This window comes from Mastigoproctus giganteus, chromosome 13, assembly GCF_048544385.1.
Source record: "Mastigoproctus giganteus isolate SK-2022 chromosome 13, ASM4854438v1, whole genome shotgun sequence".
NCBI lineage: Eukaryota > Metazoa > Arthropoda > Arachnida > Uropygi > Thelyphonidae > Mastigoproctus > Mastigoproctus giganteus.
Window position 1 is genome coordinate 107318328 of NC_143587.1, and position 14665 is coordinate 107332992.

At 39.8% G+C, this 14665-nt stretch overlaps 1 protein-coding gene across 1 annotated transcript in view; it reads right to left on the reverse strand.

Moving 5' to 3' along the window:
- Positions 1-303: 303 nt before the first annotated feature.
- Positions 304-14665, reverse strand: part of LOC150076342 (guanine nucleotide-binding protein subunit alpha-12-like) — a 29793-nt gene continuing 15431 nt past the window's right edge. Inside the window, exons 2-3 of the mRNA XM_090388157.1 lie at positions 2293-2343; positions 304-1129 (exon numbers count right to left, since the gene is read on the reverse strand). Coding sequence (XP_090244283.1) covers positions 554-1129; positions 2293-2343 — 627 coding nt within the window. The 3' untranslated portion in view covers positions 304-553. The remainder of the gene's footprint in view (positions 1130-2292; positions 2344-14665) is intronic.

Sequence of the window (14665 nt, forward strand, 5' to 3'; positions counted from 1 at the left end):
GACAATTAAAATTCCTACAATAAATATATCAGCAAAAAAGCTTTTTTGTGACTAAGGATGGAATGCATTTCCTAGAACATCTGCTACTTCATCGTACTTCACAGCTTCGTCTGTAGTGCGTAATGAGAGTAGCAACCATCACTAACAATATCAAATGTGAGAAAATTCCTTATAATAAACTAATGATAAAATATGCAAATGTACAAATTTTATATACAAATGCTAAACACTGAATCATAATAAAAAATAGAATTTACAGTTAATAACAATACTATATGACTACTATCATAATGAATGCATACAATAATCTGAATTTACAACTGCATAAACTAATCAACATTTTTCTAATGTTAACGTCATTATCAATGCAGTAGGCTTCTGAGAGGTCTATTCATGACTATAGTCTAGAATTATGGAAAATACTTTGTATCTCAATAAAAATAAACAATCTAAATTTATAAAGTGCAGCTTCTAGTATATTTATATTTGTGTTACCGAATGTTTTTGATTTGGCAAAGTTTTTAAGGCACAATTCCAAACTGAGGCACAAATACTACTGTAACATTAGCTGGTTGATATTCCTCTGAAGTATGGTATCCCTGACAGCACTAAATACAACTTTAATATTTTCAGTATCAACAGCAGTGGTAAAATGATAATAGAAAGGTTTAGAATGGTCTCGCCTCACACCATCAAACATGTGTACAATAAACATTTGAACATCTTCTAAATTATGAGGATTGCCCTTAAACTCTGGAAAATAAGAAGATATATTTGTGTCCTGATTTTGAAGTTTTTCTTGTAGGAGATCAGTTTTGTTAAGAAAAAGAATTATAGAAACATCTATAAAACAGTGGTAATTTACAATAGTTTCAAATATGTTCCTAGATTCAACAATGCGGTTAGTTTGACGATCTTCTAGCAATACCTGATCAAACTCACTAGATGACACAAGAAAAAGAATGGAAGTTACACTTTCAAAACACATAAACCATTTCTGTCGTTGTGAGCGCTGGCCACCAACATCAACAAATCGGAAAGGAATGCTGTTAATATGCACTAAGTATTCATTAATGGTCTTTGAAGCTGCTCTTGCATGGAGTATATCTTGGTTTGTCGGCACATAATTCTGGAACAACAGAAAATTATGAATACAAGAGAAGACTAAATATGCCTATCATTTGATGTAGGAATATATGAAAATGTATATAATTTATCTAATAACACTGTCTTAAGGATACTAAAACACTGAATTATCAGTTATTACTTAAAGAGGGTCTTTATCACTGTTTCATGTCAAAATTTCCTTTTTTTAAAATTTTTCTTTTTCTTAAATCATACCTTAATTTATTAGAGTTAAGCACAAAGGCATAATTTTATACTATTAAGCAATTTAATATATAAAAAAAGCTATAGTGAATATCTGCCTCAATGCTAAAATGTAAAAGTACACCGTTCATTCTTAAAACAACCAAATAAAATCATACCTATTAGGCATTTTAAATATCTACTCATTGCTTGCCACAACAGAGCAAATGGGAGAGTTAAGGTGTCATTCTATAATCAATGCATTGATCGTCAGTATATTAATATGGCAGAATGATAAGCGAGTGATTTGATTTTTATGGTGCATGGGCAACTAAGGCCACAAGGCACAAGTCCAGTATTTAAATATATTAAAACACAAGTTATTTACAAAAATGATACTATAGCAATATATACAAATAGGTACAAAACTAGTAAATTGAGATAAAAATAGAATCAGGTAGAGTAATTGAAGTAAACACAATGAGTATTAAAAAATACTCATGTGTATAAAGGTATGTAGTTTTTAAAAAATCCTGACATATCTTTGTCAGGTAAAATTTGATTGAGTGTATAAGGTTCAGTCAGCCATATACACTCAATTTTTGAAATTTAAAGCATGCCAGGTGAATAGGCCGATGGTAAGTTTTATTTCTGCATGACAGAATGTAGCAAGCTGGTTAATAACTTAACAGAATTTATCTTGCTTCAATAGAATAATGATGAATGAACTAATTTGTTAAAGAAATGCAGAGACAATATCAAATTGGCAATTTAATTGGAATGAATTAGTGAAGGGAGTGAAAATTTTAGTTGGTTAATTCTTCGGATATGATTTCTTCACATATTTACAGTAAACATGTATGAATAATGAAAACTGTGTTTACTGGTAACAAAGAAAGTTAATGATTACTCTAAATAAGGTATATTCCAAGAATGGATAAAAAAAAAAATAAAAAAATAAATAATAATAAAAGAAATACTTACAGCAGATTTAATCCTGCCTAGATTATCAAAAAAGTAGCGAACATTATCACCCTAAAAAACAAAATGCAAGTTTTAGATAAATTCTGAAGGAAGGAAGAATCTTATAGGCCTACTCATTATGTAGTTTCTGTAAAACTTTGTAATATACAAATTATATTTCACAGGCAATTATAGGAAAATCGTGTTAATTTGATACTAGACAGTCTGAAACCATTAATATCTTCTACCCAACAGGATACGGCTTTGCAATTCTTTGTAAATTTGTTATGAAATATTGTTCACCTATAATTTGAATACAACCTTTGATTTCACAGACTGCTTAATAACCAATTCAATGTCAAAAATGCATCATCGAAGTCCATACTTTCTACATTAAGTTTGCCTTCCTTCTCTAATTTTAATAAATTAAAACTAAATATGTTTTGTAAAGTCATTTTTATTTTCAGGCTGAATAATTTTTATTTGTTGTATTTAGGGTTTTTTTGGTACAAGGCCTCTTGGGCCTGTTCATGATTTGCTTATCACTGATTTCACATTATTATGATCAGATGCTGTTACATAAATTTATGCATTTCAAATATTTACAGTTCCTCAAAATTGGCATCATTGCCAAGAATGTGTGATAACTTTAAGTGTTCCTGTAAGTTGGATAGGGAGTTTAAGCTGAATTTTTGGATGGATGAATGCTGGGAACATTCAATGAGAATATGCAACAATGAGAATAAACTCTGGACAGGGGATGTTCTAAATGCTCCAGTAGCAATACAGATGGCTTGGTGGTGAACTGGGTCCAGCCATCTAAGTACGCTGTTTCTAGCTGATGCATACACTTCGGACCCATAGTCTAGTTTAAATCGGACAAGTGCACGATAGGGGCTGAGCAAAGTGGAGCAGTTTGCTCCCCATTTATTGGAGGAAATAGAGTGTAGGAGATTCAACTCTCTTGTGCACTTTGTCCGCAGTTGACGAATATAAGGTAAAAATGTCAACTTCTTGTCGAAAATGAGCCCCAAGAATTTTGTCTCGGGTGCTACTGGAATGATGTCTTGTCCGAGTTTAAGTTCTAGTTCAGGGTGAAGGTTCTGTTTGCGACAAAAGTGTACGCAGACAGTCTTCTGTGGCGAGAACCTAAAACCATTAGTCACTGCCCAAGAGTTGACGCGGTCTATGGCATTCTGCAATTGTCTTTCAATGACCCTCATATTGAATGAATGCAAAAAGATGCTAAAGTCATCTACAAAGAGGGCACAGTTTAAGATTGGAGGAAGTTGTTCAGTTATAGAGTTTACTTCGATAGCAAAAAGCGTAATGCTTAAAACTGATCCTTGTGGAACTCCCTCTTCTTGGCAGAATGGCCGGGACATGGTAGATCCTACACGAACTTGGAAAGACCAGTCTGTAAGGAAGTTTTTAATAAAGAGGGCAATGTGTCCTCTAAGACCAAAGTTAAAGATGCCTTTTAAAATTCCATATCTCCAAGCCGTGTTTGTATGCCTTTTCCATATCAAAGAAAACTGACACCTGGTGCTCACGTTTCAGGAAAGCATCACATATAGATGTTTCCAAGCGCATTAAATGGTCAAGTGTTGACTTGTTCCTTCGGAAGCCACACTATCCTGGAAAGGAGATCGTTAGCTTCTAAATACCACAAAAGACGAGCATTGACCATTCTTTCCAGGATTTTGCACAAGCAGCTCGTCAGAGCGATAGGACGGTAATTTTTTGGTATTTTTGGATCCTTTCCTGGTTTCAGAAAGGGAAGGATGGTTGCCATATGCCATGAGTCCGGAAATGTCTCTTCAATATAGATTCTATTATAGAGACTGAGCAAATGATCCAAGGAATCCGAAGAAAGGCATTTAATCATCTCATAATGGATGTCATCTGGCCCAACAGCACTCGCCTTGGATAGTGAGAGCGCTGCTTTCAGCTCCCACTGTGTAAAGGGCAGATTGTATTCTTCGCAATTGTTAGAGGACAGCTTCAGGTGATGTTTTTCTGATCTTTGTTTGAGTGCGAGGAACTCTGGGCGGTACGATGTTTCTGAAGACACTTTAGCGAATGTCTCCCCGAGAGTATTTGCAATTGCAGTTAGATCTGCAATTGTACATCCATTATGTTCCAGGATCGATGAAGGGTGTGAGATGTATTTGCCCTTCATTTTCTGAACTTCGTCCCAGATGGCTTTGGGATTGGCAGCCCGTGTAAGGGAAGATGAAAATTTGATCCAAGATTCCTTTTGGCTCTGACGTCTAATGTGCTGTGCTTTGGCACATGCATGTTTGAAGGCTATTAAATTATTTGTGGTGGGGTAATGACGAAATATTCCCCATGCTTTGTTTTGAGCCTTCCTAGCTGCTGTGCATTCTCCATTCCACCATGGTTTTGGAAAACGTGGAAAGCCGGACGATGTCCTTGATATTGCAACTGCTGCTGCCTGGACTATACTTTCTGTGATGTGTTTTACTGACTCATTAATTGGCTCCTGGCTGACTATAGTGGTATTGAACATTGGCAGATGACGAAAGGCATTCCAGTCAGCATGACTGATCTTCCAACGTGGTATCCTCGATTGGTGACATTTGTCTCCCATTTGAAATGGTGGATAACATGGGGAAGTGATCATTACTATAAAGGTTTTTCTTCAACCTCCCATGTACTCAGAGGCAGGAGGGAAGGGGAGCAGATGGAAAGATCAATGGCAGTAAATGTATGGGTAGCCGTGTGGAAAAAGGTGTTAGATACCACATTTAGAAGGGCCAGATCATTGTTTTCAAGCAATCGCTCGATAATCCAACCTATTCTGTTGATGTCAGAACTACCCCACAGTGGATTTTTTTTTTGTTTGTTTTGGTTTTTAGGAGCATTAGCAACTAAGGCCATATTGCTCCGGGAATATGCGGTGGTCATTCCTTGACCTTTCCGCATCCTCCGTATTTGGTGGTGACGGGCTCGAACCCCGGTCTAATCAAGAAGCATGTGCTACGCACTGCTGCTCCTTCCCACCTGGCTACGGAGACGCCTCCACAGTGGATTATGCCCATTGAAATCCCCTAATAATAGGAAAGGAGGTGGCAGTTTCTTAATGAGATCATCAAGGTCTGCCTGGGCGATGTTGTTCCCAGGTGGCAAATAAATGGAGCAAATAGTTAAAAGGAACCCTACTGTAAGATGAACTGCTACAGCCTCAAATTAGTGGTAAGAAGCACAGCTCGAAAGGGGTTGTGGTTACCCACAAGGATAGCGACTCCTCCGTGGGCAGGTCTATCCCCAGCTCTGTCTCTGCGAATAACTGAGCAGTTACGTAAGTAAGGGTCCTCATTTGTCTTTAAATACGTCTCCTGTAAGCAAAAGAGAGTTGGTTCATGCTTACTCAGGAGAGCCTTGATGTCATCTCTATTTCTACGAAATCCACGGCAATTCCATTGGAGAAATTTAAATGTACCCATTATTTTGATTTACTCAGTCCGTCTGGTGGCTTCCGAAGGGCTGAGGGCTTCATTTTCTCAGTCCTGGATTTATCTCTCTTTGGAAAGACTGGACATTGGCCTGTATCCATTTCTTCTTCTTCTTTTGCAAAGAGTTCCAGGACAGACTCGTCCTGTACCTCCTTATCTTCGACATCCATTGTCTCTTGGATTGTAGATGCCTGTTCCCCTTTCTTCGGAGTTTCTTTAATACTCTGTTTAGGAAGTGATGGAGCACAAGGAGGTACAGATATAGCAGTGGCGGCTGACTGTGATTTTTGGGTGGGCTTTTGAGAACTTAATAAATAGCACACAATGGGGGTAAATGACTCCCTTCGTGGAATACTCATATCAGTCTGAGTACCAATGGTACTTTTCCCAGAAGCTTTCTTGGCGTATGAGGGCTTGGCGCTATTTATAGGTTGGATGTGTCTACTGGCCTCCTGATAGGAGATGTTTAGCTCTGTTTTTAGTTTTTGAATTTCCTTCTCATCTTTCCACCGCTGGCATGCAGGGTGTTCTCCTTTGCAGTTAGTACAACTTGGCTTAGAAATTAAACATTCCTTGCTCTTGTGGTCTTTAGCACCACAGCAAGCACAGGCAGGGTTGCCACGACAAGCTGTTTGAGGGTGGCCATACTTTTGGCATTTAAAACACCTCAGTGGGTTCGGGATATAAATCTTCACTGGACAGTTTAAATAGCCTGCTTTTATGGAACCTGGAGGCTGTGGGGTGTTGAACGTTACGATGAGAACTCTGGTAGGGACGAGATTCCCATCCTTCCACATCGATATTCTTTTGACAGCCGTCACTCCTTGGTCTTTAAGTTCAGAGCAGATCTCTTCTTCAGAAACATGAAGAAAATCCCACTCTGATATGACACTGTGTGAGAAATTCAAGGTTTTATGGGGAGTAACGATGATAGGTAATCCCCCTAACGATGTGGCTTTCAGTAGTTGCTGTGCATATTTTTGGCTTGCAGCCTCAACTAAAATGTCTCCAGAAACGTAGCCTTTTGACAGATTTTGGAGATCCTGTCAACCCTTCTAATCCTTTCTGGATTAGAAAGGGTGACATTTTCCCCGAGTGCCTGCTCTCCAGTGGAATGGAGAATGAGGAAAAGCGGTGTCACAGATGGTGGTATATCCTCAGTTCTGGCTCTTTTTGCAGAGGTGTTTTCTGTGGTTTCATCTCGATTAGGTAGGGGCCTTGTTGGGGCCCCCAGAAGAAATAGAATTTAAATTACTCATATGAGCAAGATAAAAATTTCAGATGCCCTAAGTACCTCACTCACCACGGAGCCCTACGAGGGGACGCCCACTCGTGAACTAGCAGGTACTGCGTACACAAATGGGACGCCAAGTTAGATTAGAGGCACCGTACCCACATTTCCAATAAGCCTGGATCCCATCCCAGGACCAAAGGGAGGGAGACTTATTGGAACGCAGTTGACCCTAGCAGTAAAAACCACCCGCCGATTGATCCCAGTTGGGCCGGTCCGGGACCACCCGTCTTGTCGAAGCAGGGGCCAAAGTGGTGTATTAAGGCTGGGCCCCCTCAACCACCAGGATCCCCCTTTCCGAATTCCACGGGTCGCGGCGGATGGCTGCACATGCCGGATTCCAAAGATGTAACCCTGGAACCAAGGTATTGGCGTTAGATCCCAGTGATGCTAATCTGGAAGCCCAGCAGCATCACTGGGAGGTCTCCTCACCACATACAGGTGCCCACGTCAAGGGGCCTCAATATACAGGCTGTAGACTATAGTTGTTCTGAAGGCTCCCACAGCTATCCTAAGGGCACTAAGCTGGATGGCGTTCAGATGTATAGAGAACTTTTCCTAGCAGAGTTGTAGACAGGTGATCCATAATCCACGTGTGACTGTAGAGTTGTAAAGAGGGAGCTTCTATTGACACCCCAGGGACACAAAGGAGATGGCTCTTAGGATGTTCAGTTTTTTAAGACAGGTAGTTCAAATATAAGATATATGAGAATCAAAGTTAAGTTTATTATCTAAACATAACCCCAACAGTCAAAAATTGTTGGTAACAGGAACCAGGCTGTTTTTCAAAAATATTTCTGTATCCGGATGTAGTTTGTGTTTTATACAAAAATAAAATAAAAAACACGTTTTTCAAAAATATACCTTAATTCCAATAAAATGTAAGGTGTGGTCTTTACCCCTGCAACATAAAATCCCTCATTTTAAAAAATGTCAAGCCGAATGAATGAAGATCTTGAAGTACTCCATATCACCAGGTGGTATTGAAGTCTTTCTCATTATAGAGATTAATCATGACCAGATGTTCTCTTCTAATGAAGACATTACAGATGTTTGCTTCTGCTTTTATCATCACATCTAGTGTGGATCAATTCTTTCGAAACCAGTACTGGTCACTGTTTAGCAAGTTGTTTGTTTCCATGAACCACATTAGCCGCCTGTGTACCATTTTCCCCAGGACTCTGCCTAAACAATTAGTCAATGAAATTGGCCTGCAGTTATGTGGAAAGGTATGATCCTTTCTGGGCTTTGGGAAGCCTGGAACTATTAGGTGATGCCAGGAGATTGGGTAAGTATTTTCTAAGAATATTTGATTGTAATAGCTTAATGTTCTTTTTGATCTGCTGTTAAGCTGTTTTAGCATTATGTAGTAGATCCCATCTGGACTAGCAGCTACTGGATGTTTTATTGAGCCCCTAAAAGTTCTGTTAATGTGAATGGCTGGTGGGAAGCTATCATAGAAAAGTTAATCTTATGCTGTTCTGCAAATTCTTTAATTCGTTGAAAGGTTGGGTTAAGTGGATATTGTGGATATACTGGCAACTGATTCTGCTAAGGCATTTGCTATTTCTCCCGGTGATGACAACGCCTTCCCTTCCCAGTTCGGTACTGTAGCTGGTGATTGACCATATTTGCCATTAAGTGTTTTTATTTCCCTCCAGATGATTCTGCTGTCTGTGTCCTTGTTTATACTTGAGGAAAAGCTAATCCGGGTATCTTTCTTTGCTGTCTTCTTATTTAGTGGAACTTAGCTTTCAGTCTTTTGAATTTAGATTACTAGTTGTGTGGAATTTACAAAATAAATTCCAAGCTGCATTTTTTCCTGTTAGGCATGTGTACAATCTTGATTCCACCAGTATTTACAGTGTTTTCGTTTCCCCAGTAAAGATTTTGATATTGCAGAGATAGCAGATTGTAATAAATATTTGATTAGTTACATGTTCTGTGACATTGTCTATGGGGTAGGATTGGATTATTTTATCATCTAACTGGACATGAGAGGCATATCCAGTGTACCCTACCAAATTTCAAAGAGGAGCGATGTAATGAAGGGGAGTTTGCCCGTGTTTGGAGCTTGCAGAGAATCGGCAGGTAATCACTGTTTAGTGGGTTTTTAAGAACAGACCACTCCGTAATAGTATATATGGAGGGAGAACAGATTGGCAGGTCTATTGCACTCATGGATCCTGTCAAAAAAATGGATGAGCAGCATTGAAGTCTCTGAGTAAGCAGAATGGAGATGGTATCAGAACTATTAGATTTTCTAGGTCATCTGAAGAGAATGAGAAATTAGGAGATATATATATATATATATATATATATATATAGATGCTATTGTTAGTGATGCCAATTACAATGCGCACTGCCACTACTTCAAAAAGGAGTCTGAAGAGCAATATGTTTCTATGGAACTTTGTTTCTAACAAGAACCGCCACCCCTCCACAAGCTGGTGAGTCAATATTCCCATCTTTGTCTAAAAATAGTGTAATTTTTATTGGTAGTACACACTTGTTCATTTAAATAAATTTCCTGTAGGGATATGACAGCTGGTTCATAGCAGTTGATTAGATCATATACACTGTCCTCTGTGTTGCAAAAGCTTCTAAAATTCCATTGAAGGATTCTTTCCACTAAGTGATTTTGTTGGCTGTTTTTGATTTTGACTGCTTTTTAGCTTGACTTGTTTGCATTGGTCTATTTTGGCTTTATCTTTCTTTGGAAAAAAGGGACGTGTCACATCCATCTCATTGGTTGCATGACATTCTAATATTCCATCACCTGAATCATTGTGTTGATCAATATCCATTTTGGTTGAAACCAGTGGTTTCAGTACCATAGTTTCTGGCACTTTTGGTTTTGCTGTTGGAGATTGTTGTTGTTGTTTGATTGATTTATTGGTGCAAGGGATACTAAGGCCATAATGCACTTATTGCAGTCTTATTTAGTACATGACTGTTATATTAAAAAAGAGGATTCAGATCAGATGATATTTGTTTATCATTCTCAGGAAGATAAAAATTTCATTAATATCTTGTCGGTCTCTGAGAATCTGCTGTAAGGTAAGTTTATTAGAGGAATCTAGATGTGAAGAGAAAGCTGTTTGTCATTCTCTCAAGTATAATGGGCATTCAATGATAAAGTGTTTTACTGTAAGTTCAGTTTGACAGTTGCTGCATAGTGGAGGGTCATCTTGAGTGAGTAAATAACTATGAGTTAGGTGGGTATGTCCTATTCACAATCTGACAAGTACTACTACTTCCTTTCTATTGCCCCTTAGGCTTGATAGCCACTGCTTTTGATCTCATTTTTAATCTGGAAGAGCTTATTGCTTTTTTGCCTCTGCCAAATGGATAGCCATTTTTTTCTAATGGTGCTATGTATGATGTGTTTGAAATCTGTGTAAGGTATCTGGATGCCTGATGTGATGTGACTGGTGTTCTTGATAGCAAAATCTTCTTGTTCGTTTCCTACAATTCCAGAGGTGATTATCCCTTTGTATAAGGCAATGGTCGGTTGGTTGGTTGTTGGGTTTTATTGGCGCATTAGCAACTAAGGCTATAATGCACCAAAACCAGGTGATATATAAAAATTTAAACTTTCACTGACCTAATTACTTAGGTCACCATGTCAAGATATAAAATAACAAAAGGTATAAAATGTAGAAAAGATAAATCAATAAAGAAATAACAATAACATGTCAATTTTAAATACAAGTAAAAACCTTTATTGATTTAAAATAGCTAAAAACAGCAGACACATTGTCATCGTCGGATAAAATCTGACTGAGTGTATACGGCTCAGTCAGATGATTAAAAGAGGTAAAATGGATATTGCTAAAATCTGGACAATCAATTAAAATGTGTCTGACTCACACATAGGAGGATCATCAGCCCTCAGCAAAAACGAATGAGTCAAATGACTATGTCCTATGCGGGTCCGGGCAAGAACAACTTCCTCCTTACGATTCCTGCGCAGACTAGACTGCCACGGTTCAATTACAGGCTTTATACGACAATTTATTCGTAGTCTGTCTATTCCACGAATCCTGCCATTGGGAGTGTATCTTCTGGTGTATTATTTGCCTGTAGTCGGTATAGGGGACTGACAGGTGGCGATTATTACTGGGAATTTCTGATTTGGCTGCGGTGTCAGCCAAATCATTTCCCCTAATCTCGATATGGCTGGAAATCCAGCAGAAGCAGATATCATATTCACATTCATGGAGAAAGTGAATCTTCTGTTGAGTGCAAGACAGAAGTGGATGAGAATTATATCTCACAGATATTAAAGCCTGTAACACGCTGAGAGAATCAGAATATAAAATGAACCGCTGGTATTGGCATTTACAAATGTGATCCAAGACTAACTTTATAGCGTGCAGCTCTGCAGTAAATATGCTGCATTCAGAGAGAATCTGCTCCGATGTAGTGGTGTCTGTAAAGACAGCAGCAGATCCCACATATGATTCCGACTTCGAGCCGTCTGTGTAAACTGGCGCAAAGTCAGAATGTTCAGCTCGGTGTGCTGAATAAAGCTGCAGGTAGACAGATGATGGAGTGTCCGACTTTCCCCAATTACTAAAGGACAAGTCACATGCTGGAACAACATGAGCATGCCAGGGTGGAAGGGTTTGCTTTGGTGTTTGGGCAACCTTATCTACCTTGATCTTAAGTTCTTTGAGTAGCTCTTGGAGACGAATACCAAAAGGACGACTGGCAGTCTTATGAGTGTTGTACAAATTTTCCCACTGTGGCCACGTAGGATGGTCTGGCAGGGATTTCAGTTTTAAAGCGTACCTTAGAGACAACTGCTGACGTTGAAGCGATAACGGTGGTTCGTTTGCTTCGACGTATAAGCTCTGGACAGGAGATGTTCGATATGCTCCAATAGCGATACGGAGAGCCTGATGATAGACAGGATCCAGCCATCGAAGTACACTGTCTCTGGCCGAATTGTATACGAGGGACCAGAAATCTAGTCTGGATTGTACAAGTGCACGGTATATGCGTAGTAGGGTGCATTGATCCGCACCCCAAGATGTAGAGGAAAGAGAGCATAAAATATTCAGGCCTCTTGTGCACTTTGTGCGGAGTTGACAGATGTGATCCAGAAAGGTCAGCTTTTTATCAAACATGAGTCCCAAGAATTTTGTGTCCGCCGCTACTGGAATAGCATTTTGTCCGAGCCTTAATTCAGATTCGGGATGAAGATTACGTTTACAACAAAAGTGTACGCAAACGGTCTTCTGCAGCGAGAACCTGAATCCATTAGACAGTGCCCACGAATTTAGGGGACCAATGGCTTTTTGCAGTTGTCTTTCAATAACCCTCATGTTGCATGACTGACAAAATATGCTAAAGTCATCAACATAGAGGGCATTGTTTACAGTTGGAGGAAGTTGTTCTGTGATGGAATTTACTCTGATGGCGAAAAGCGTGACACTTAAAACTGATCCTTGTGGTACTCCTCCTCTTGGCTAAAGGAACGAGAGAGTGAGAATCCCACACGAACTTGGAAAGAACGATTGACTAAAAAGTTTTTAATAAAAATGGGGAGATGCCCTCTAAGGCCAAGGCTATGCAAATCTTTTAAGATGCCAAATCTCCAAGTTGTGTCATACGCTTTCTCCATGTCAAAGAACACAGACACCAAATGTTCACGTTTTAGAAAAGCATCCCGGATGGATGTTTCCAGTCTAATAGATGGTCCAAAGTGGACCGGTTCCTTCAGAAGCCGCACTGGATGTTGGAGAGAAGGTCATTTGTTTCTAAATACCATATTAAACGAAAATTAACCATTCTCCAGGATTTTGCACAGACAGCTAGTCAGAGCAATAGGACGATAATTAGTAGTGACTTTTGGATTCTTTCCTGGCTTAGCAAAGGCAAGAATGATTGCCTTGCGCCAGGAATCCGGAAACTGCCCTTCAATAAAGATTCTGTTATATAGAAGGAGCAGATGATGCATAGATTTTGGTGAAAGATGATGCTTAATCATTTCATAATGGATGCCATCTGGTCCAACAGCACTTGCTTTGGAAAGAATGAGAGCTCTTTTCAGTTCCTCTATAGTGAATGACCCGTTGTAGGGATAAATGCTCTCAGACTTAAAATTAAGTGCCTGTCTTTCGATTTTATGTTTCAGGACCAGAAATCCTGGGGAATACGAAGATATTGCAGAGATGTTAGAGAATGTTTCCCCAAGAGAATTTCCTATTGCAGGTGGATCTGCAATAGTGCATCCATTATAATCTAGGATTCAAGATGTGTGGGATGTATATTTTCCCTTCATTTTCCGGATTTTATCCCAGACCAACTTAGTACTAGTGGACTGAGTAATTGATGAAGTAAAACGGATCCACGATTCTTTTTGACTATGATGGCGGATGTAGCGTGCTTTGGCTCATACGCGTTTAAAGGCTATAAGGTTGGTCGTGGTAGGATATCGGCGGAATATCCCCCACGCTTTGTTTTGAGCCTTTTCTGCTGCTGTGCATTGTGAATTCCACCATGGTTTGGGAAATGGTGGAAACCGGGCAGATGTTTTTGGGATGGCATTCGCAGCTGCTTGGACGATATTTTCTGTGATGTACATTACTGCATCATTGATAGGCTCCTGACTGACGGTACTGAGGTCAAATTTTGCCTGATGTTGGAAGGCAGTCCAGTCTTCCACCGTGGTAACCTGAAAGGAAGACACGGTCTCCCACTGTGTAACAAAGTTATCACAGGGAAGTGATCACTTCCGTATGGGTTCTCCTCCACTTCCCAAGTGAGTGAAGGGAGTAGAGAAGGGAAGCAGATAGAGAGATCAATGGCAGAAAATGTACGGGTAGGCATGTGGAAGAAGGTGTTTGTTCCAATATTTAGAAGGGAAAGGTCATTGTCATTTAGCATACACTCTATGACTCGTCCCCTTCTATTGATGCTAGCACTACCCCACAGGGTGTTATGTCCATTAAAATCCCTGAGAAGTAAGAAAGGGGGAGGCAACTGCGTCATCAAGGTCTTCCTGGGAGATGTCAGTCCCAGGTGGCAAATAAACAGAACAGACGGTTAATAAAAATCCCACAGTAGGGCAAATTGCAACAGCCTCTATGCTGATTGTAAGTAGCAAGGCCTGAACTGGGGTCTGGTTGCCTACAAGGATAGCCACTCCTCCATGAGCAGGACCATCCGCAATTCTATCCTTATGAAAAATTGTGATGTTATGCATGGTGGGGTCATCATTTGCCTTTGGATAAGTCTCCCACAAGCAAAAGCAAACTGGCTCCTGCTTTTGCAGGAGGGCCTTGATGTTATCAATATTTCGCCGGAATCCACAACAATTCCAGGCGCCTCCGTAGCCAGGTGGGAAGGAGCAGCAGTGCGTAGCACACGCTTCTTGATTAGACCGGGGTTCGAGCCCGTCACCACCAAATACGGAGGATGCGGAAAGGTCAGGGAATGACCACCGCATATCCCGGAGCAATATGGCCTTAGTTGCTAATGCTCCTAAAAAGCAAATAACAAACAAACAACAATTCCATTGTAGGAATTTAGCCATTATTTTGGCTTGGTGGGTCCATCAGGTGGCTTTCGAGGTGCAGAGGGCTTACTTTTGTCAGTCTTGGATTTATCTTTT